This window comes from Tasmannia lanceolata, unplaced genomic scaffold (genome assembly GCF_043159265.1).
Source record: "Tasmannia lanceolata isolate RefF3 unplaced genomic scaffold, GAP_Taslan_0.1 ptg000015l, whole genome shotgun sequence".
Lineage (NCBI taxonomy): Eukaryota > Viridiplantae > Streptophyta > Magnoliopsida > Canellales > Winteraceae > Tasmannia > Tasmannia lanceolata.
Window position 1 is genome coordinate 26,478,923 of NW_027518692.1, and position 23,342 is coordinate 26,502,264.

The window sequence follows — 23,342 nt, forward strand, 5'->3', positions numbered from 1 at the left end:
TACCTGAATCAATTTCCAGTTCATCCGTTCCTCAAGCCAACCAGGATATAGCGCAATGCGTTACAGGACAAAACTCTGGTCATCTGAAGCCGACCAGGACTCGGCGTGATTCGCTACAGAAGGCTTAGCCGGACAGATTTCACTCCAAGTTTCTGCCCATCCCAGGCCGCCCAGAAGGCTTGGCCGGACAAATTTCACTCCAAGTTTCGGCCACCCAGAAGGCTTGGCCGGGCAGATTTCACTCCAAGTTTCTGCCCGTCCCAGGCCACCCAGATAGCTTGGTCGGACAGATTTCACGCCAAGTTTCTGCCCATCCCAAGCCGCCCAGATGGCTTGGTCGGACAGATTTAACGCCAAGTTGCTGCCCGTCCCAGGTCGCCCAGATAGCTTGGCTGGACAGATCCTCCCTCTTCATTTTTCCAGCCGCCCCAGAGTACAGCCTCACACTTCCCCAAATCATCACAATGACTTGGAGAACTGGGGGGCAACTGATGGGGGATGAAAAACAACAACTAATGAGTTGTCCACGAATTCGACACCTGTCCAGGGGTAATCCGGTAATTACCTGAGAGTAGGTAAACCTAAACCCACAGAATGACCGACACCTGTCCTGGGGTAGGTAATCCAACTACCCCAGGCTTCCCTCTATAAAAGGCCTTTCAAGGCTCAAAGTAAGCGGTAATGACTTCTAAGCTACCACTTTTAAATTTTTGGCTCTGCACTTCTGCTCATACTGACTTGAGTGTCAAAGGGCCCGTCCGGAACAACTACTCTGGGTTGGTCTTCTGACCTCGTGCGCTCTTGTGCAGGACTCAGCTCCTTCACTTCGGCTCCTCGGGTCCTCCAGCTCATCTCTTACGTCACTGCCGTATCTGTTACCGATTTTAGGCCAAACAGCACGTACAGCGATGGTCGCGAACGCCGCTAAAATCCCTTTTTTCTTTTAGTGAGGGATACATTGATAATGGGGTTCACATTTTTCCGTACTCCATGAATTACGTGGCACACTTAATGCCATACGCCATTTTGACCGTATGATCAAGCACCATTAAAGAGTGCTAAATGCTGTGAACAATAAACAATTGAATTTCGGAAGTGATATGTCCGCCCCCTTTTAGTTGGGACAGCCAGCAGTACTGTATCTATGACTGGAAAGGGGCTGATTTGCTTCACGTGGGAAGGATTTTTATCATTTCCCTCGATTTTCCAAACGGGATTTCGTTTTGATAAATAAAGAAGAAAGTGGAATTGACCGAAAGCATGTGAAGTTGTGAAACCAGGAAGTGCGTGCCATGATAACACCTAGAAAAGAATTAAATGAAGGGATATGTTATCACCACAACCATATCTTGATATTTGGACAAACCCAGCTGTCTTTTCTTTTTTAATTGGCTTGTGAAAGCTCCTGATGGTTTGTGAAAATATCAAAATATGGGTGCGGGCTGATCTCATTTCACTAAATGAATAAGACAAAGTTTGCCACTGGCCCTAATCTCCTCAAAAAGTGAGCCAAGATCCTATATATTATTCAATTCCATTATAAATCAACCTTCAGTCTAACGAAGGGTGAAGCAATAGTTATCCAAGAAGCAAAGCAATGGGGACATACGGAAGAGAAGAGCTGAAAAATCAAGACCTGGAAGATCTTGTTCTTGTTTTGAGCCCTCTAGTAGGATCCATGGACTCTCAAGTCCTCAAATGGGCACTTGATCTTGGCATAGTAGACATCATCCATTGGCACGGCCAACCCATGACTCTTTCTCAACTATCTCCTTCTCTATCCCTCCCTTGCACTAACCACGAAAACCTTCGCCGTTTAATGCGTTACTTAGTCCACATGAGGCTTCTTAGCACCCAAGGAGATGATTTGTATAACCTCACTTCGGCATCAAAATTTCTCATTGTGGAGGACTCAAAGAGCTTAGTCCCATTCCTTAGGCTTATACAATACACCGACACAGACAAATGGCACTCACTCGGCTCTTTGTTGGAAGCAAAGGGGTCTGATGGAGAAGATGTGTGGAGTTACTTTGCTAAGAATGCCGAACATAGTAAGCTCTTCAACGAGGCCATGGCTTGTGAAGCTCGATTAGTGACCCCGGCCTTGATAGATGGTTGTAGGGACATTTTTCGAGGGATCAAATCATTGGTGGATGTGGGTGGGGGTACAGGAACGGCTTCTAGGGGTATTGCCAAGGCATTTCCACACATAAAGTGCAGTGTCCTTGATCTTCCTCACGTTGTCGAGACCATACAGGACTACCCCGATGTTGAACGTGTCCCCGGGGATATGTTTTCTTTCATACCCTACAACGATGCTGTTATGATGATGGTGAGTATTGATTATTGATAATTAAGGGGGTCTCTATATGGTGTGTGGCCGTAAAGTCCATTATTTTTCAAAAATGTGCAGTGGGACCTACTTCATTGGATGATCGAAAGTCGAAACCATACAAATGAACGGTCTGGATCATCCTATTAAGTGGCTCCACACCATATAGAATCTTCGGATTTTATGAGAATTTATAATGTGTGGGGCCCTATAGTCCTGTATTTTTCAATAGTACTGTAAGCCCGCGCGCCTCATAGGATGATCAAACCGTTCATTTGTTGCATTACAATGTAAATACGTTGTGCTCCTGAAATCAATTCCATAGGATGATCGTAACCCTCAGATCTATAAAGGTTTTCACCACGTGCATTACCCCACTATAGATCGGAGGATTTCATTTGAGTCTCTACCTATTCACGTTGTGGTGTAACAAATGAACGGTTTGGATAATCCTATGAAGTGGGCTGTACAGTACTTTTTTGATAAATACGGGAATGTACGGCCACACACACTATATATATTATATATGAGAAAAGTGTAGGTAAGTTACCTATGCACTACCTTAAAATACAGTGGGGGCCCACATTGTTTGGGTGATCCAAACAATTCATTTGAATGGTCCTCACATAGATAGCGTGTCCACAAAAAATCAGATCCATAGGATTATCCTAACCATTCAAACTATGGAGGCAAAAAATGGACTAATTTGTGAAGGTTTATACACGTCCATTTTACCTCCACAAATCGTAGGGTTGGGATGATCCTATGGATCTGATTTTTTTTTGACACCCTATCTATGTGAGGACTATTCACATGAATTGTTTGGATCACCCAAACAATGTGGGCCCCCACTTTATTTTAAGATAGTACGTAGGTAACTTACCTACACAAGTGTGTTGGAAATGTTCTCTCATTATATATATATATATATATATATATATATATATATATATATATATATATATATGAGAATAGAGTTCCTAAGGTGTCACCTCATATAGCTTATATGAGGTGGCGCTTAAACACATAAGGGGCCCACTTTGTTTGGATGATCCAAAGCATTCATATGATAGGCCCTCACATAGATAGGGTGTGCCCAAAAAATCGACTTCATAGGATCATCCTAACCCTTCCATTTGTGGAGGTTGAAATGGATGGGTATAAACCTCCATAAATCTGCCCATTTTTAACCTCCATAAATGGAAGGGTTAGGATGATCCTATGGACCTGATTTTTTGTAGGCACCATATCCATCTATGGGCCTTTCAAATGAGTGGTTTCGATCACCCCAAAAATGTGGGCCCCTTATGTTTTGTGAGCGCCACCTCATATAAGCTATATGAGGTGACACCTTAGGAACTCTATTCTCTCTCTCTCTCTCTCTCTCTCTCTATATATATATATATATATATATATATATATATGAGAAAAGAGAAGGTACTCCCTGGAGTAGATAACTTATCTACTCCCTACCTTAAAATAACAGTTGGGGCCACATTGTTTGAGTGATCCCAAGCATTCATTTGATGAGCCCTCACATAGATAGGGTGTGCCCAAAAAATCAGCTCTATAAGATCATCCTAACCTTATGAACTGTGGAGGCAAAAATGGACGTGTATAAACCTGCACAAATCTGTCCATTTTTTGCCTCCACAGTTCATAGGTTTAGGATGATCCTATCGAGCTGATTTTTTGGGCACACCCTATCTATGTGAGGGTGCATCAAATGAATGCTTTGGATCACCCAAACAATGTGGCCCCAACTGTTATTTTAAAGTAGGGAGTAGATAAGTTATCTACTCCAGGGAGTACCCTCTCTCTCTCTCTCTCTCTCTCTCTCTCTCTATATATATATATATATATATATATATATATATATATATATATATATATAGAGAGAGAGAGAGAGAGGAAACTGTTGGTGCGTTTAAGCTCACCAACCTTATGGTGCGCTTAAGCGCCCAATCACATGGGTCCCATATTTTCTGTGGTGATCCAAACCATTCATTTGCAAGGTCCTATCGTAGATAGGGGGTGTACCAAAAATCAGTTCCATAGGATCATCCTAACCCCTCCATTTGTGGAGGACAAAACTGGGCAGATTTGTGGATGGGTTAGGATGATTCTCCAAAAATTGATGGGTTAGGATGATTCTATGGAGCTGATTTTTGGTACACCCCCCATCTATGTAAGGGCCTTTCAAATGAATGGTTTGGATCATCCTAACAAAGTGGGCCCACATGTGATTGGGCGCTTAAGCGCACCATAAGGTTGGTGAGCTTAAGCGCACCATAAGGTTTCCTCATATATATATATATATGGCGATTATTTTTTCGCCCCGTGTAAGATAATGCGCCCCCTTGAACGTGATTTTGACATCAAAAGGTGATTTAAAGTCTGCCATCAATTACAAATGGGGCGCATTATCCTACAAGGGCGCGAAAAAATCGTCTCCCAATCTATAATGTCGGATTTTACAAATCTTGAATACCTTGTAATTAATCCCTAATTCGTCTTTCCATAGAATATTCAAAGGGATAAACATAGAAAGGTAAAATTAATGAATGATATAGGAGGAGGAAATCACCCAAAATTAATTTTGTTACCTAATCGTACCTAATCTACCACCCAAACAATCCAACGGTCAGATCTCACAAGATCTGAGATAATCTAAAAACTATATTTTACTGTGCTTCATTTCCTTCATCTAGGCAACCATTTTGTGAATGATGTGTATCATTTGTTGGCTGCAGAAAATACTACACGATTGGGATGATGAGGACTCTGTGAAGATTTTGAAGAGATGCAAGGAAGCCATACCAAAAGAGGGAGGGAAGGTCATTATAGTTGATATTGTATTGGATATTGAGGATGGTCAAGAGATCACTCGTAGCAGATATGCTTTTGATGTGATAATGATGTTATCTACAGGCGGTGGTAAGGAGAGGACTGAGAAGGAATAGAGAAACCTCATCTCCACCGCTGGATTCAGTCACTGTGAGATAACACCCATTAACGCTCTCCAGTCTGCCATCATTGCATCTCCTTGATCTGATGCACGCCTTATCTTCTCCAACTGTGTTTTGTCTCTTTATCCCTTCATGTCTTGTATTGTTTTGTCGTTGTGGTGAGTAATGGGCATTTATCTTTCGTTCTTTGGCTTGCTTAATAATTTTCATTCTCATACATACCAAAAAAGACAAAAAAGATTTCATTTCGTTTACTTTTGTATGTATATATATATATATATATATATATATATATATATATATGAGGAAAGTTAACTTAGCTACACCGCCGGCTTAAAATACAATGGGCCCACATTGTTTTGGTGATCCAAAGAATTCATTTAATTGGCCCTCACATAGATAGGGTGTCCACCAAAAATCAGCTCCATAGGATCATCCAAACCCTACGATTTGTGGAGCCAAAAATGAACGTGTAAAACCTTCACAAATTTGTCCATTTTTGCCTCCACAGTTTGAAGGGTTGGGATGATCCTATGGAGCTGATAGCTAGCTTGGCTATCTTACGGTGAGACTCCTAACACACACCTGCAAGTAATGCCCAACAACTGACCGTGAATCTTAAAAATCAAAATCAGATGGAGCTTAAGGGTTTCATAAGTGCCGTGAGCTCATCAACAATAACTTTGTCCCGAATGAAATGGTAATCAAACTCCACATGCTTCGCACTAGCCTTAAATATAGGGCTGCAACTTGGGTCAGGCGGATCGGGTTTTGGAGAACCCAACCCTACCCGAGAAATATCTCGGGTCGGGTCGGGTTTTTTTTCGGAAAACCCACGATTCCCAAACCCGGCCCTACCCATGATAAATCTCGGGTCGGGTCGGGTCGGGTTTTTTCACATTGACGCAAATGTTTAAGGAAAATTCTTGTTTGGCAAGGCAACTCAACTCATAGAAGCAGAAATTACACTCACATTACACTTGAATGAAACAATGATGTAATTACACTCACATCACACTTGAATCAAACAATGCTGTAATCAAACAATGTTGTAATTACAATCAAACAATGCTGAATCAAACACTTGAATTAACTCAACTCATAGAAGCAGAAATTACACTCACAGTGGGTGCGTGGGTTTTCACTTTTAACTTTGGGATAATTACATTTACACCCCTTCTAGTTTCTGACACATCCACTTCCACCCCTATAGTTTAAAACGTGACAAATACACCCCTGTAGTTTCAATTTGTTTAAGGTTTGCCCCCTCAGCTGAAGGTTCATCCATAGATTGAAGGGTTAGGATGATCCGATGGAGCTGATTTTTTGGGCACACCATATCTATGTCAGGACCCATCAAATGAACGCTTTGGATCATCCAAATAATGTGGGCCCCTACCCGAATCCAAACACTACCAAAAAATCATCCAAATAATGTGGGCCCACATTGTTTGGATGATCCAAAGCGTTCATTTGATGGGTCCTGACATAGTTAGGGTGTGCCAAAAAAATCAGCTCCATCGGATCATCCTAACCCTTCAATCTATGGACGAACCTTCAGCTGAGGGGGCCTACCTTAAACAAATTGAAACTACAAGGGTGTATTTGTCACATTTTAAACTATAGGGGTGGAAGTGGATGTGTCAGAAACTAGAGGGGGTGTAAATGTAATTATCCCTTTAACTTTTAACTAACAATAGAAAAAAATGTACATACTATAACTTATGTAACTCGGGTCGGGTCGGGTCGGGCCCCTTCAAACCCGGCTCGACCCGAGATTCATGCGGGCTTTTGAATGCTAAACCCGGCTCGACCCGAAACCCATGAAACTTGAACCCGACCCAGGCTATTTTCGGGTCGGGTTTTACCCGGCTCGAGTTGCAGCCCTACTTAAATACTAGATTAGCAGTTAAATAGATAGCTCTAATGTTATTACATTGTACCATGGGTTGCTGATGAAGACGAAGACCTAGGTAGTTCCCAAAGAAGTGTGTAACCACATAACTTAAGAGGCACAATTAGCAAATCCCTTCCATTCACAATTGGTAAGCGACGGAGAGTGAGAAAGTAAGAGGGCATATGCAATGATACCCTTCAGAGAACAGATAATATGTTTGACGGCTACACAGGGTGCTACATGGTTTTGCACCATCCATATCTATACCAGGTAATAAGTCAGCAACATATTTTCTTTGAGAAATTAAGTAGTGATCCATTAGAAGTCGGCTATAATTAGAAGCGTGGATGGCCCAAGTCCTTAATGACAGTCTCACGTGTGTTAAGCTATCCAAATGATGAGAAATTGTGACCATATTATTATCAATTATAATGATACCATCGACATAGGTGAGTAAAAGAATAGTGACCCTAGGCCACTTAAAAATGAAAAAAGGTGAGTCGGATTGGGAGCCAATGAACGCCATATCAGATAAGTAGGAGCTAAACCGAGTATAACAAGCTCGTGGAGCCTATTTTAGACCATATATCACCTTTCGTGAGTGGAAAAGATGCAATAGTATATGTGGGCCCACAAATTCGAGTGGTTGAGACATATAGACATCTTTAGTAAGGTTACCATGGAGGGACACATTGTTCACATCGAGCTACCAAAGAGACTAGTCATAGGTCAAAACAAGTGATGGCGAGTGACGAATAGTGGTGGATTTCACAATGGATAATCAAGCCTCGCCTCAGGTGCGAAGCCCCTTTCAACTATTTGAGCCTTGAAACGATCAACGGTGCCATCAGTGTGCTGCTTGATCCAAAATACCAATTTACATAAAAAAAACTTTTCTAAACGAGCTCCTAAGTGCCATTTTTTGTAAGAGCATTAAACTCATTGGCCATTGTCGGGTGCCATGCAGGGAGTTTAGAGGTCTGTGAGAAGCAAGTAGGTTCTGTGAGAGAGTTGGATTCTGTGACATGGTGTTAATTTTAAACTGTATTTTTTGGTTGGTTTATTTTATTTTTATTTTGAGAGATGTAGTGAGGGCAAATATGTATTTTTGTATCCATGGGCATGTTGGTCTTTTTGCCTAGCTTGCACATGTGTGAGCCACACATGTTTGCTACAACTTTTCCCACTACTTCCTATTTCAAATTCAAACCCTACTTGAAACTCTAAACCCAATATCCTAGCATTAAAGTCCCCACTTTCTCTTACCCACTATCTCCTACCAAAGCTATTACTTCTCTTTACTTTCCTTTGACTAGCCTATTCTCATTTTACTTCTTTTTGTAGAGATTCTCCATTAGAAAGAACAATCTACCTAGACCTCCATTGAAGCCATTGAAGCTTTCTTGTGTGTAAGCTAGTGTTTGAGGAAAATGCCAACTTTCTCATATTTTGTCTATGTATTGAAGCTTTCTTCTTTCTTTTTGTTCTTTATCTTGTAGTGTTGTTCTTTCTATCATATATTGAAGCACATCTCTTTTGGGCATTGTTCTTCTTCTCTTTTAGTTATTGTTCTTGGGCTAGTGTAAACCTCGGTTGCACTATTTGAGAAGAGGATATTCCGGTGTTGTGAAATCCATCTTTCTCTATATGGTATCAAAGCCACAAAGGTGGTAATTGGTGTTTGTCTAGATTTCCTTTGTGAAGAAGTTCAATCGGTGCTTTGAAGATGGATATGAGTGGAAGGGTTAGTGGACTCGGCATTGAGTTGCTAAATCAATCAAATTACAAGATAAGGAGAACATGTATGGAGTCTTATCTTGTGGGAGAAGATTTATAGGATGTTGTTTGTGGAAATGCCGTTGTAGCTCCGGAAGATACACAAGAAAATGTCGATGCATTGAAGGCGTGGAGGATGAAGAATGCTGAGGCCAAATTTCTTTTGAAACAGTCTATTTCGTATGACTTGTTTGAGCACATCATTGGGTGTAAATCGGCGAGTGAGATTTGGATTACCCTTGATGGATTGCTAAACAAGAAAAATATGGTTCGTCTACAAATGTTGGAGAATGAGTTGGCAAATACTACACAAGGTAGTCTCTTTATTTCTCAATTCTTTTTTAAGATTAAGAATCTTTGTTCAGAGATTTCTCTATTGGATCCGAAAGAGCCTATTTCGGAGGCACGAATGAAGCGGGCATATTATTCGTGGGTTGAAAAGAGAGTACATTCCATATGTTGCGTCGATTCAAGGGTGGGATCGGCAACCTTCTTTAGTGAAGTTTGAGAATCTTCTTGCTTCACAAGAGTCTTTAGCTTGACAAATGGCAGGTTGTTCGATATCCGGGAGTAAAGGAGAAGCATTATTTTCAAGCAACAAGAAGCCTTCCAATAAATATAAAGAGAAGAAAAATATTCCAAGTAAAGGTGGAGGAAGGTGGATCATCCGTTATGAGTAACGGAAATCGAAAGGGTATCAAGTGTTACCGATGTGGTAAACTTTGGCATATACAAAAGAATTGCCGTGTGAAATTGAAGGATGGTGTGGACCCCGATCCTGAGAGAGAGGTGGGAGACGAGTCCCCAGCGGCCTCTAGGAACATCCACGATGTGAAGGAGAGCTCTATCAAGGAACTCTCGAAACAGATGCCTCTCTCATAGCATAGCAGGAGTGGCGATACAAAATGAATGAGATACATCTCGATCCGGAGCCAAGGCTCGAAACCGAGATATACCTGAAAATAACTCAGAGTCGTCATCCATGGATAGGCCATGGAACCCTAAAATCAAATCCTCTGTGTAATGGATAACCGGAAATATATATGGGCTCGTGCCTGATTACGAACGGAGAAGGTCCGAAGAGCACCCCCAATTCGTCCGAGTGCAAGCACTCGGTCTCTTATGCCATTTTCATTAACTCCAAAGAAGTTAAGGAAAATATAATATAGAATGGCATGAGTTGTTGTACAAATATAATCGACACACCATTTAGAATCCAATTTTGCCTATCCAAATTTAATTTTAAAGAATATTAAGCTACTAGAATTCAATCATCTGAGCGACAACATGTCTAGGGGACCTCAAGACATTGACATTAGCCTTGATTTGTAAACATTGAATATCGGCAACTACTTTTATTGAGACCAACTAAGAATGTGGAATGTACAATCCTAACAAAGATAATTATAGAGGTATGATAATGATAATACTTTTGACCATTGGTACAAACATGAGCACTACTTTGCGAAGTAATAGCCGTTTATATATATTATTTATTTATTTATTTTAACCAAACAAAAGTCATAACTGTGAAATGTATAGGCAGGTAGGGCAGCTATGATCATTACCCTGTTCAAAGAGCAATATGTGGGCTACTATAAAAAATATAACCCAAGTAATAAGGTAGCGGAACACAATTAATATTTCAAAAGGGGGAAATGAACCTCAAACCACACATGGCAACACATTTATCTCACTCCGATACAATGAACAATATTACCGTGAATTCATAAACTTAGGCATGATGCACATAGGCAATTTGATATTTTAACCTTCACAGATAGCCTAGTTATGAGAGTACAAATATCATAATTATGAAACCTTAACCATACCACAACAGATATGTTAAACACATACACAAATAAATATAATTATGAGCCCAAAGAAGAGATCGAATGAGAGATTTTTATTGCTCCTCAGGTTATTTACAAACTTTTTTCAGGTTACAATCTAGCTGGTTTCAAGTTATGTACTAGTTAACTTCACAGTGGCTGAATTAAAAGAAAACCATAAGAAAACTGGGGTGACAGGACAGTTAAAAGAAGCACATGAGTTGGGACTTGCCATCTACACTCCAAGCAATTATCAAACCATGCTTATTGTAACAACCAAAAAAAAAGAAACTAGCCCTTCAATTCCTTTTAGATTGCCATGAGTACAGATCTTTTAGGATTCATCATGACAATAGTTCTTAAAAGCATTTGCTGATTTATATTCCTCAGGCTCCATGGATAATCTCCTAGGTCTATCTAATCACCCTTTCATGAACACCCAATCTATCATATTATGCCTGACTACCTGCATAGCCTAACTGATGCTAAGTGATTATCATCACAAAGACCAAATAACATGATAAGACCTGGAAAACAAACCACATGCTTGCAGGCATAATTGCTCTTCAAAACGGCACTATGAGCATGCACAGTATATGACAAAATACATATGTACTTTTTATAATCATGTGAACAAATGATTATTTGGGTGATGGTAGAATAGTTCAGTGAACACCATCTCTTCATGACAAATATTAGCATGTAATAACATTGAACTCCAAATTAACAGATGTATTTCCCAATTACAAAATTCAGTAAAACAGGAATGTGATATCAGTGTACATAGATTTTGCCATCAGCATCAATGTACTCATACTCACATACAGGCACATGCACACATATTCACACACCCACCCCCACAGATGTTCATATATTCTCAACACACAGCCACATTATTGCCCTGTTTGTAATTTCTAAAAGAGGTTACAGGAATACCTGAATGGCCAAAATCATTTACAATGAAAAACTTGAATCCCATTCTTGATAAGTCATTTCATAAGGAGAAGGAGCTTTTTGGATCAGCTCAAAGTTGATCAACACAAGGAATCATTAGAAATGGAACAAAACTACGAGGCTAAAATCTTGACTATGGTTATACTCCAACAAAATTAGATGCTGAGAACAAAGTAAAAGTCACAAGAACAACAATAATCTCTCCACACCATAACAACGAGCTCTAATCTCCCATTCTCTTCCATTTCCAGGATGAAACATTAATTATTCCCCATACCAAAAAGAATTAATAACAAAACTAATTACAATTGAAACAGGTTCAAGATATCCCATCATTTGCTACTACCAAACCTCGAGGGACATTAGTGTAACTCATGAGGTCAAGGCATACACCACCGACATTCACACTTTCTCAAATTTGATGCTCGATCCTTCAACCACAAAGCACTTTTACTAAATCAAATTCATTAAATCATTCAAGGAAATATATATCTTAACTCTGATAGAAGATACGACAACAAGAACCATTTGTAATGCTAGATCTACCATGAATTGAACAACTAATTAATGCCACAACTATTCATAGAAACAGTATGAAATAGGGTAAGGTCATCGGAAATTACCTCAAAAGATTCTGGAAAAGTGCGGATCGTGCTGGATTTCTTGAGCTCTTGTTGATTAAACACCAATTGATTACAAATGTTCTAACTCATACCAACGCATCAAAATCTGAAGTTTAAACACTCACCAAATAGTAGAATGTCTAGATCTCACTCATTCAGGCATTGCTCAAGCTAGAGTTTGAAATAAGAGTAAAATAAGATAGCTGATATTGTTTTCTAGCTAAGCGATGGCAAAGAAAACTTATATAATATCCAAAGAAAAGAGAAAGTCCGATTAAAAATAGCCGGAGCTCCGGCGAAATGATCGGAATGGCTGATCGGAGAAGAAGAAGATGAAGAGAAAAAAAAATTAGAATTAGAACATCCTTCCTCTCACTCTCTTTTCCTACCTTGCTCTGTTATCCAAAAGAGATTGAATCGGAACTAAAAGATATTAGATCTAAGGTTTATGAAAGACAAATGCTAGCTATGAAGAGGTAAAGCTAAATTTTCAAAGCAAAACCAACAGATCTGAGGTCTTTGGCAAGTAAAAGCTTATACCTAAGGTTTTATAAAAGAAAAAAAATTAGATCTGCACAAGAGAAATTCGGATTTTGGGTTTAAAATGAGGAAAAAGCAATTTGGATGGAGAATATAAGAAGGAAGAAGACAAAATCTCTCGGCCGGAGCTCCGACGAGCTTAGCCAGAGAAGAAGATCTGGAAATCCCTTTTTCCGATCTCTCTCTCTCTCTCTCTCTCTCTCTCTCTGCGAGAATGAGATTTTTTTTCTCTTTCTGATTTTCTTGATTTTTTATATTAAAATAAAAGCCATCGATATTGGCACTACCATACTGATGGGCGCACAAATTTTGATAGGCGCACGAATCGGCTCCGTCCCAGACGAGCTAATTTACCCCCTTGCTTCGGATATTCCCTAATATGGATAATTCACTCCCCTTCATTGCTTGCACTATGCTCACTACATCGGTTCGCTGGCTAGGTGAATGAGCTCAGATCTCGACGAAATTTTGTGAGGATCTGGACGGGACCCTAATCTACGCTGGGGTTAAATTTGGGGCACTCACTCACTCATTGGACGGGGTTTTGCACAATCAACACGAACTTGGGTCCAGTCAAAATGAGGGGTCTACAGATGGTAATGTAGCTGAAAATGTTGATGATCGAAAAAATGAAGAAGATTGGGGTAGATGTTTTTTGGCGGAAACTACTACGGTGGGTGCTTTGGCATCCATCAATTTTGAGAATGATTGGATTGTTGATTCCGGTTGTGGGCATCATCTTACCGGCGACGAATCTAAGTTCTCAAAGTTCCAAAAATATGAAGGCAATGACGCTATCATCACGGCAGACAACACCATACATCCGGTAGAGAAATAAGGGGTCATTACCATTGGTGGTGCAAATGAGGATCCTATTACACTTAAGAGTGTGTTTCATGTTCCTGGTATGAAGAATAATCTTTTCTCAGTCGCAAATGCGGTTGATGCGAGAAATTATGTTTTGTTCGGGCCTAAGGAGGTGAAATTTCTTCGGAATATTTCAAGCTTGAAGGAGGATGTTGTCTACACCGGTAAGAGAGTTAAAGATTTGTTTGTTTTATCGGCTTCAACCTTATATGTTGATAGAATGAGTACAAATGATGGCGCTTCACATATTAGCATGAATAAATTAAAGGTCATGGTGATTAAGAATCTAGTGAATGGGCTACCAAATTTAAATTCCTTTAGTAGTGGAAAGGTGTGTGAGGGTTGTCAATATGGTAAGGCACATCGTCTTCCATTTGATAAGTCTCTTTCAAGGTGCAAGGCCCCATTGGAGCTTATCCATAGCGATGTAATGGGACCTTGTATGACACCTTCACTTTTCGGCTTCCGCTATATGTTGTTATTTGTTGATGATTTTACTAGATTCACATGGGCGTATTTTATAAGGGAGAAATCCGATGAATTGTTTAAGTTGTTGAGTTCAAGAGGACCGTTGAAGGTGTACTTCACAAGAAGATCAAGCGGTTGAGAACCGATAATGGTGGGAAATTTACTTCCGATGACTTTTCTATATTTTGCCGTGATCATGGTATACAAAGGGATCTCACTTGTGCCTATACGCCTCAACAAAATGGAGTCACGGAGAGGAAGATTAGGCATCTTGTTGAAACTTGTAAAAGTTGGTTGCATGCAAAGAACTTACCCAAGGCCTTATGGGTGGAAGGTATGGCATGTGCAACTTATGTGATTAATCGGGTGCCACTTAGTCTGATTAATATGAAGTCTCCTTATGAGTTGATGTTTGGAGTGAAGCCTAATGTCAGGCATTTCAAGATTTTTGGTTTAATTTGCTATGTGCATGTGCCGGATGAAAGGAGAACCAAGTCTGATGCTAAGGCGAAGAAGTGTATTTTCAGTGGGTATGATGAAAGGAAGAAAGGTTGGAAGTGCATGGATCCTACAACTCACAAGTCCATTGTTTCAAGAGATGTTGTGCTTGATGAAGTCTCTTATTATTATGCTTTGGATGGTGGTTCCACTAATGGTGTGGGTGTAGGTGAGATTGAGCCTCAAGCAACAATGAACTTGCCGGTGACACCAAATGTTCCAATGGAATTTGGGTCTTCCTCTTCTTTGCCGATGGGGGAGCAAGGTGATAGGGGAGTGATGCTGCATGTAACATTCAAGAAGATGAGCAAAATGAAGAAACTAATGAAGAGGAGTGTAGTGCATCACATCTTAGAAGATCAAAAAGAAAGATTGTCAAGCCGGCACGGTATCGGGATGAAAACATGGTGAGAACTTATTCTTATTTTCTTTCCGGTCCATTTGATGATAATGAGCCTTCTTGCTTTGATGAAGAAAAAGGGGTGAGAGAATGGAAGGATGCTATGAATGAGGAGATGAAGGCACTTGTGAAAAATGAGACTTGGGATCTTGTTCCTAAGCCTAAAGATGTTAATCCGGTTACATGTCAATGGGTGTACAAATTAAAGCGGAAAGCGGATGGGAGTATGGATAGATTCAAAGCAAGGTTGGTGGCTAGAGGGTTCTCTCAAAAGTATGGAGAGGATTATGATGAGACCTTTAGTCCCGTTGCCAAGATGACTTCCATTCGAGTTGTAATTTCATTTGTCGCTTGTCATGGTTGGAAATTGTTTCAACTTGATGTGAAAAATGCATTTTTGTATAGTGAGATTGACAAAGACATCTACATGGAGCAACCGCCGGGTTACAATTCAAGTGATCATCCTACTCATGTTTGCAAGCTCAAGAAAGCTCTTTATGGGTTGAAGCAAGCTCCAAGGGCGTGGTATGTAAGATTGTCGAATACTAGCAATTTTGTGGTTATTTTGCATCTAACTCCGATTCTAGTTTATTTGTGAAGAAAGACAAAGGCTTGCTTGTTATTGTGCTTCTTTACGTTGACGACATGATAGTTACCGGCAACAATGATGTTGAGGTTGCAAAGCTAAGTGATGAGCTATCTATTCGTTTTGAGATGAAGGACTTGGGATAGCTAAGTCACTTTCTTGGCTTGGAGGTAGAGACCTTGAAGGATGATGTGCTAGTTTCTCAAAAAGGCTATGCGGAGAAATTAGTTGGAAGATTTGGGATGAATCACAGTAAAAGATCATCTACTCCTCTTGATCCCAACATAAAGATAAGGCGGGGAGAAGGCAAGCTTCTTCCGGATGCACGGCCATATCGTGCTCTTATGGGTAGTCTCATCTACTTGACTATCACAAGACCTGATATTTCTTTTTCCGTTGGGCTTGTTAGTCGCTATATGCAAGCGCCACGGAAACCACACTTGGAGGCGGCAAAGAGGATTTTGAAGTATTTGAATTCTACCCTTGACTTTGGGTTACTTTACAAGAGAGGAGTTGATTTTGTGTTGAATGGATTTAACGATGCCGATTATGGAGGGGACTTGGATGATCGAAGATCTACTTCCGGTTATGTGTTTTTGTGTGGATCGGCGGGTGTTTCTTGGTGTAGCAAGAAACAAGATTCGGTGTCTCTTTCAACAACAGAAGCGGAATATAAGGCCGCCGCTCTTGCGTCTCAAGAATGTGTTTGGTTGCGGCGGTTGATTGAAGATGTTCATTTACCTATTCACAAGGCGACGACTATTCTTGGTGACAACCAAAGTGCACTCAAACTTGCCACAAATCTGGTTTGCCATGCAAGAACAAAGCATATTGAGATCGAGCATCATTTCATTCGCGAAAAGGTGTTAGATGGTACAATTGGTGTAGCGGGAGTGAGGAGCAAAGATAACATTGCTGATATCTTTACTAAGTCACTTTCCAAATGACCATTTGAGCTACTTCGGGGTAAGCTTGGAGTAGTTTCCAAAAAATCACTTTAAGGGGGAGTGTTAATTTTAAAGTGTATTTTTTTGTTGCTTTATTTTATTTTTATTTTGAGAGATGTAGTGAGGGTAAATATTGCATCCATGGGCATGTTGATCTTTTTGCCTAGCTTGCACATGTGTGAGCCGCACATGTTTGCTACAACTTTTTCCACTACTTCCTATTTCAAATTCAAACCCTACTTGAAACTCTAAACCCACTATCCTAGCATTAAAGTCCTCACTTTCCCATACCCACTATCTCCTACCAAAGCTATTACTTCTCTTTAGTTTCCTTTGACTAGCCTATTCTCATTTTACTTCTTTTTGTAGAGATTCTCCATTACAAAGAACAATCTACCTAGACCTCCATTGAAGCCATTGAAGCTTTCTTGTGTGCAAGCTAGTGTTTGAAGAAAAGGCCAATCTTCCCATATTTTTTCTATGTATTGAAGCTTTCTTCTTGAAGCTTTCTTCTCTCTTTTTGTTCTTTATCTTGTAGTGTTGTTCTTTCTATCATATATTGAAGCACATCTCTTTTGGGCATTGTCCTTCTTCTCTTTTGGTTATTGTTCTTCTTCTCTTTTGGGCATCATTTCATTCGTGAAAAGGTGTTAGATGGTACAATTGGTGTAGGGGAAGTGAGGGGCAAAGAGAACATTGCCGATATCTTTACTAAATCACTTTCCAATTGACCATTTGAGCTACTTCGGGGTAAGCTTGGAGTAGTTTCCAAAAAATCACTTTAAGGGGGGGTGTTAATTTTAAAGTGTATTTTTTTGGTTGCTTTATTTTATTTTTATTTTGAGAGATGGAGTGAGGGCAAATATGTATTTTTGCATCCATCGGCATGTTGGTCTTTTTGCCTAGCTTGCACATGTGTGAGCCACACGTGTTTGCTACAACTTTTCCCACTACTTCCTATTTCAAATTCAAACCCTACTTGAAACTCTAAACCCACTATCCTAGCATTAAAGTCCCCACTTTCCTATACTCACTATCTCCTACCAAAGCTATTACTTCTCTTTACTTTCCTTTGACTAGCCTATTCTCATTTTACTTCTTTTTGTAGAGATTCTCCATTAGAAAGAACAATCTACCTAGACCTCCATTGAAGCTTTCTTGTGTGCAAGCTAGTGTTTGAAGAAAAGGCCAATCTTCCCATAGTTTGTCTATGTATTGAAGCTTTATTCTTGAAGCTTTCTTCTCTCTTTTTGTTCTCTATCTTGTAGTGTTGTTCTTTCTATCATATATTGAAGCACATCTCTTTTGAGCATTGTTCTTCTTCTCTTTTGGTTAATGTTCTTGAGCTAGTGTAAACCTCGGTTGCACTATTTGAGAAGAGGATATTCCGGTGTTGTGAAATCCGTCTTTCTCTGTACATGGGCCATGGGATGATGCATTGAAAAAAAAGTTATTATCTTTTGGATCTCATCTTTAGATTTAGTGATCATCAAGTGGGTAATAGTCGTGGTTTGCGTAGCTGTAGAAGAGTGTGACTCAAAGTCTTGTCCCAAAGTGGGCATTATAAATGTTGTGGACAATAAACAATTAGATTCATGCAAACCTATTTATATATCTATCCCTCTAAATTTACTATATTCATATCATTTCCCTCTAAATTATGGGGAAAAAAAATTTTCCCAATAAATATTTTTCTTGCAATCCAAACCGGGACAGGGCCTTAGGGTCAATTTGGGTGTCCACCCCATGTTCATTGTGCGTTCCAAATATTTTCTGCAGAAGATCTCATTCAATATCTGCAAACGAACTATAAGAACAATAAAATATGAAAGGCACTAATAGAGTGTAGAAAAAAAAGGAAAAAAGAGATTGAGGTTGGATATGGACAGCATGTGCATCAAGTTAACCACCTTAATAATGGAGTAAAAAATTAGAGTGTAATTTATTTACATAGGGGAATCAAAAGGGTGAGAATAGAAAATATATAATATATGTTTATCTAGGGGAGTCAATTCTCCCATTTCAACCTTTCAAGCATAGATTCCAAATCTCCTGTTTCACGTGTTTAGCAACCCCAATTAATTAGGATGGCCGGTGCTTGTCCTATAGCTAACCACTTCGTGGGAATGTGAGCCCAAGGAAGAAGGGAAGAAGGTGCCGAGACTCGTTGGCAAAAACAAACAAAAAAAAAACTATTCTTCCCCAGGTAAGAGAGCTTTGAACACCACTATATAGGTCGATGGAGGGAACAAGCTGTGGCACTAAGAAACAAGAATCTCTCATTCGATCTAACAAACAACGAGGCAACAGTCATCCAAGAGACACTAGTAATTACACTAATGGGGATAGAAGCAAGAGAAGAGCTGAAAAATCAAGAGCTAGATGATCTTGCTCTTGTTTGGAGCCACATAGTGGCATCCATGGACTCTCTAGTCCTCAAATGGGCACTTGATCTTGGCATTGCAGACATCATCCATGGGCAAGGAGAACCCATGTCCATTTCTCAATTGGGTGCTTCTCTACCCGTGCATTGTGGTAACTACGACAACCTTTGCCGTTTGATGCGCTACTTAGTGCATATGAAACTCCTAAGAACCCAAGGAGATGATTTATATCAACTCACTTCGGCATCGAAATTCTTCCTTGTCAACGACCCAAAGAGCTTAGTCCCATTCGCTCGCCTTATACAGCAAGGGGACGCCGACAAATGGCATGCACTCGGCTCTTTGTTGGAAGCAAAGGCAACTACCTTCGAGGCTGTAAATGGAGAAGACATGTGGAGCTATGCTGCTAGGAATGCCGAACATAACAAGCTCTTTAACGAGGCAATGGCCTCCGATGCAAGATTAGTGACACCTGCATTGATAGATGGTTGTACGGACATTTTCCGAGGGATCAAATCTTTGGTGGACGTCGGTGGAGGCACAGGCACTGCCTCGAGGGGAATTGCCAAGGCATTTCCACATATAAAGTGCAGTGTCCTTGATCTTCCTCATGTTGTTGGCACCATACCTGACTACCCCAATGTGGAACGTGTGGCCGGTGACATGTTTTCCTTCATACCCCGCAATGATGCTGTTATGATGATGGTTATTATATTTTACTTTGCCTCACTTTCTTCATCCCGAATTTTGTTTATGATAAGACTACTGTTTTATTAATGCTATCTATCATTTGTTGATTACAGAAAATACTGCATGATTGGGATGATGAGGACTGTGTGAAGATTCTGAAGAGATGCAAGGAGGCTATACCGGAAGAGGGAGGGAAGGTGATTATAGTAGACATTGTATTGGATATTGATGAAGGTCACGACATCACTCGCACCCGATATGCTTTTGATGTGATAATGATGATATCTACTGGTGGTAAGGAGAGGACTGAGAAGGAATGGAGAAGGCTAATCTTCAATGCTGGATTCAGTCAATGTGAGATAACACCCATTAACGCTCTCCAGTCTGCCATCGTCGCATCTCCTTAATCTTATAATGTCTTATCTTCTGTGTTTTGTTTTGTTTCTCCCTTCTTGTAGTCTATTGCGTTGTCGTTTGGGGCAATGCATGGACATTTAGTTATTGTTCTTTGTTTTTGCTTAATGAATTTTCTTTCTCTTACCGAAAAGACGAAAAAAGTTAAATATCTCATAAGAGAATGTGGTTCTTAATCTGCCCCTGATCATTGTGTATATCAAGTACTAGGAGGAAACTAGGACAGCAATCGTGTTAATGGTTTGCTATGATAAAGACCTTGATCTTTTCTTTTCTTTTTCCTTAATTAAGATGGACTCTAGTTCCTTGTCATTTTTGAAGATTGCTGACCTAACAAGGTTAAAATGGTCACATAATTAAAGGTTTGCAAGTTATTAGAGATTGGGGAAATGGCATTTCCACAGCTTTTCCCAGCATTCCTACCTTTTTGGCTTGACTTGTCATGGAAATCAGTCTTTTCTAGGAAAAGACAAAGGGGACTGAATTGTGAAATGGAGGTGGAAATATTCTAACAGAGCACGCTTGGCAACCATGAAAAAATATTGCATGAAATTTTAGTAGGGCCAGATGTGAGAGATGGGTGGAGTGGGAGAGACTTGAGACAACCGGTTTCAGTAGCAATGTAGTACATTGGATGGTGTCTTTTGAAGTTTCTTGAAAATTGGATGAGTGTTGGAAATTTCATAAACATTATCCCCTATTGGGAATTCCTCGCGTCCATCATTTCGCATATGGTCAGTTGCAAGTGAGACCAGCCCCCTCGTGAATGAAGACAAAATCAGCTGAATAGTGAGCACATGCAACAGACCATCTGCAAAATGCCTTTTGCGATGGACGCTAGCAAAGCCCCAATAATTAAAATCGTTTGGCTAATCCATTGAATACTTCATATAAAATTATTATTTATTTATTTTTTACATTTATATATGGGCCCAGTCATCAAAATATTACAGAGGGTTTACTATGAAAACGTAATCCCTGTTTAATTGCCAAAACAATCCGCTCGATTCCGAAATGAGAAACACTTATAAAACGGGATTCCGTGTTGGAAAAAAAAGAAGGGATGAGAATGACCGAACGATTTGGCCATTCTCACCAAATTTGTTGCATTTTTGAGGATAAGCACTCCCGTTGTTTGTCTTTTGCGCACGTGTCACGATAATGGATCCCCTGCTTTTTTTCCAGCACGGGATCCCATTTTCCTAGCAACCCTCTACAGAAATTGACCTACAATGCGTTTCATAGTAACTCTGGAAAACTAACAAACTCCAAATTGGCATGTGTTTACACCCATTTGGAGTTTAATCCGAGTGATCAAGTGGCGTTCCGCTTAGACTGGGTCAATTAAGTTATATGTCTGCCACACTGACACTTAATGCCGGGTAGGGATGCAAATTGGTTTGGGTCGGGTTGAGCTTTTGTTGAGAAATGAATTGGAACCACCCCGAACCTGACCCAGTTTTAAGGTAAAAGCTCAGCCTGAGATTCCAAAAAATCGACCCGAGTTGCACCCCTACTTATTGGACGTGTGGGAGAACATGCATAAGGTTTGGGCAGTCTTTGAAGATCTAATCAGAGCACGTTCGTCTTAAAGAGACAATCGGCCGAATGAGACTGGAATATCAAGTTACTATCTGTTTGGGAGGATTTAAGGATGTGGCACAATTGTTGCCAGTCGTGAGAAGGTGGATGATAGCCACCTGGATTGTGAAAGATGTGAAAATAAGGAAGCCCTTTGTGGGTAGTTACCAACCAAAAAACATGTGGGGTAATGAGGAACAGTTACCCGAATAAAGCTATATAAGGAGGCATCTATCTACAAGGAAGAGGTCCCAGAGCCAGATCCAAACATGTATTAGCATTTTATCTTTACTTTTCTGACCACAAATGAAATATCAGGTCAAGTGATCGAGTGATAAATATTGTAAAGCACCAACCATACTTTTGTATTCTATGACATCAAAGAGAGAATTATTTAAATAAAAAAAAAAACCCATGAAAGGCACAGTTGAATCCATCAGGGTGCAACACGGTTTTGCACCATCCATATCTATGCCATGTAATAAGTCAGCAACATATTTTCTTTTAGAAATTAAGTTGTAATTCATCAGAAGTCGGCTGTAATTAGAAGCGTGGATGACCCATGTCCTAAATGACATTCTCACATTTTAAATATCCAAAATATGAGAGATTGCGACCGTATAATTATCAGATATAATGATATCATCGACATAAACGAGTAATAGAATAGTGATACTAGGCCACTTAGAAATGAACAAAAGTGAGTCAATTGGGAGCCAACGAAGACCATGTCGAAGAAGTAGGAGCAACGCCGAGTATACCAAGCTAGCTCACGGTGTTGTTTGAGACCAAATATCGCCATTCCTAGGTGGAAAATATGCAACAGTACACGCGGGTCCACAAATCCGAGTGGCTGAGACATATAGACATCTTCAGTAAGCATCCCATGGAGGAACGCATTGTGCACATCCATCTGTCAAAGAGACTAGTCATAGGTCAAAACAGGTGATGACATATGACGAATAGTGTGGGTTTCACTCACAATAGGGATAAATGTCTCTAGATAATCAAGGCTCGCCTGTTGTGCAAAGCCCCTTGCAACTATTCAAGAATTGAAATGATCAACGGTGCCATCAGTGTGCCGCTTGATCCGAAACACCCATTTACAACCGAAAACATTTTTACAAGATGTGCGTGTTACGAGCCCCTAAGTGCCATTTTTTTGCGAGTGCATTAAACTCATTGACCATAGCCTCGTGGCATGCAGGAGCTTAGAGGTTTATGAGAAGCAAGTAGGTTTCGTGAGAGAGTCGGATTCTATGATATGGGTCTTAGAATCCGACTCTCTTTAGATTGAGTGATCATCAAGTGAGTATTAATCGCGGTTTGCGTAGATGTAGTGGGAAGCATACCTAGAGTGTAGAAAATATTTGGAAAATATTTGGAACACTTTATGAATAAGAAAATATTTTCCGCAGAAGATCTCATTCAATATATGCCAAAAAAAAAAAACTATAAGAATAATAAAATATCAAAGGCACTAAATGAGTGTAGAAAAAAACAAAGGACAAAAAGAGATTGTGGTTAGATATGGACAGCTTGTGCATCATGTTAACCACATGTTACATAGGGGAATCAAAAGGG

The 23,342-nt window shown here is 40.0% G+C and overlaps 1 protein-coding gene and 2 pseudogenes across 2 annotated transcripts; all 3 read left to right on the forward strand.

Annotated features, from left to right (window-relative positions):
* Window positions 1-1,566: 1,566 nt before the first annotated feature.
* Window positions 1,567-5,506, forward strand: LOC143847107 ((RS)-norcoclaurine 6-O-methyltransferase-like). Its single transcript, XM_077355793.1, has 2 exons — window positions 1,567-2,332; window positions 5,086-5,506. The coding sequence occupies exons 1-2, from the start codon at window positions 1,598-1,600 to the stop codon at window positions 5,293-5,295; spliced, it is 945 nt and encodes a 314-aa protein (XP_077211908.1). The 5' UTR covers window positions 1,567-1,597; the 3' UTR covers window positions 5,296-5,506.
* A 10,478-nt stretch (window positions 5,507-15,984) lies between these two features.
* LOC143891900 (secreted RxLR effector protein 161 pseudogene) lies at window positions 15,985-16,689 on the forward strand (annotated as a pseudogene).
* A 2,339-nt stretch (window positions 16,690-19,028) lies between these two features.
* LOC143891901 ((RS)-norcoclaurine 6-O-methyltransferase pseudogene) lies at window positions 19,029-20,205 on the forward strand (annotated as a pseudogene). Its single transcript, XR_013255427.1, has 2 exons — window positions 19,029-19,778; window positions 19,877-20,205. The product of XR_013255427.1 is annotated as a (RS)-norcoclaurine 6-O-methyltransferase pseudogene (transcript).
* Window positions 20,206-23,342: the final 3,137 nt, after the last annotated feature.

Coding starts and splice junctions, on each gene's coding strand:
- LOC143847107 (XM_077355793.1), top strand. CDS start 1,598: ATGGGGACATACGGAAGAGAAGAGCTGAAAAATCAAGACCTGGAAGAT. Junction 2,333..5,085: donor ACGATGCTGTTATGATGATG/GTGAGTATTGAT, acceptor TGTTGGCTGCAG/AAAATACTACACGATTGGGA.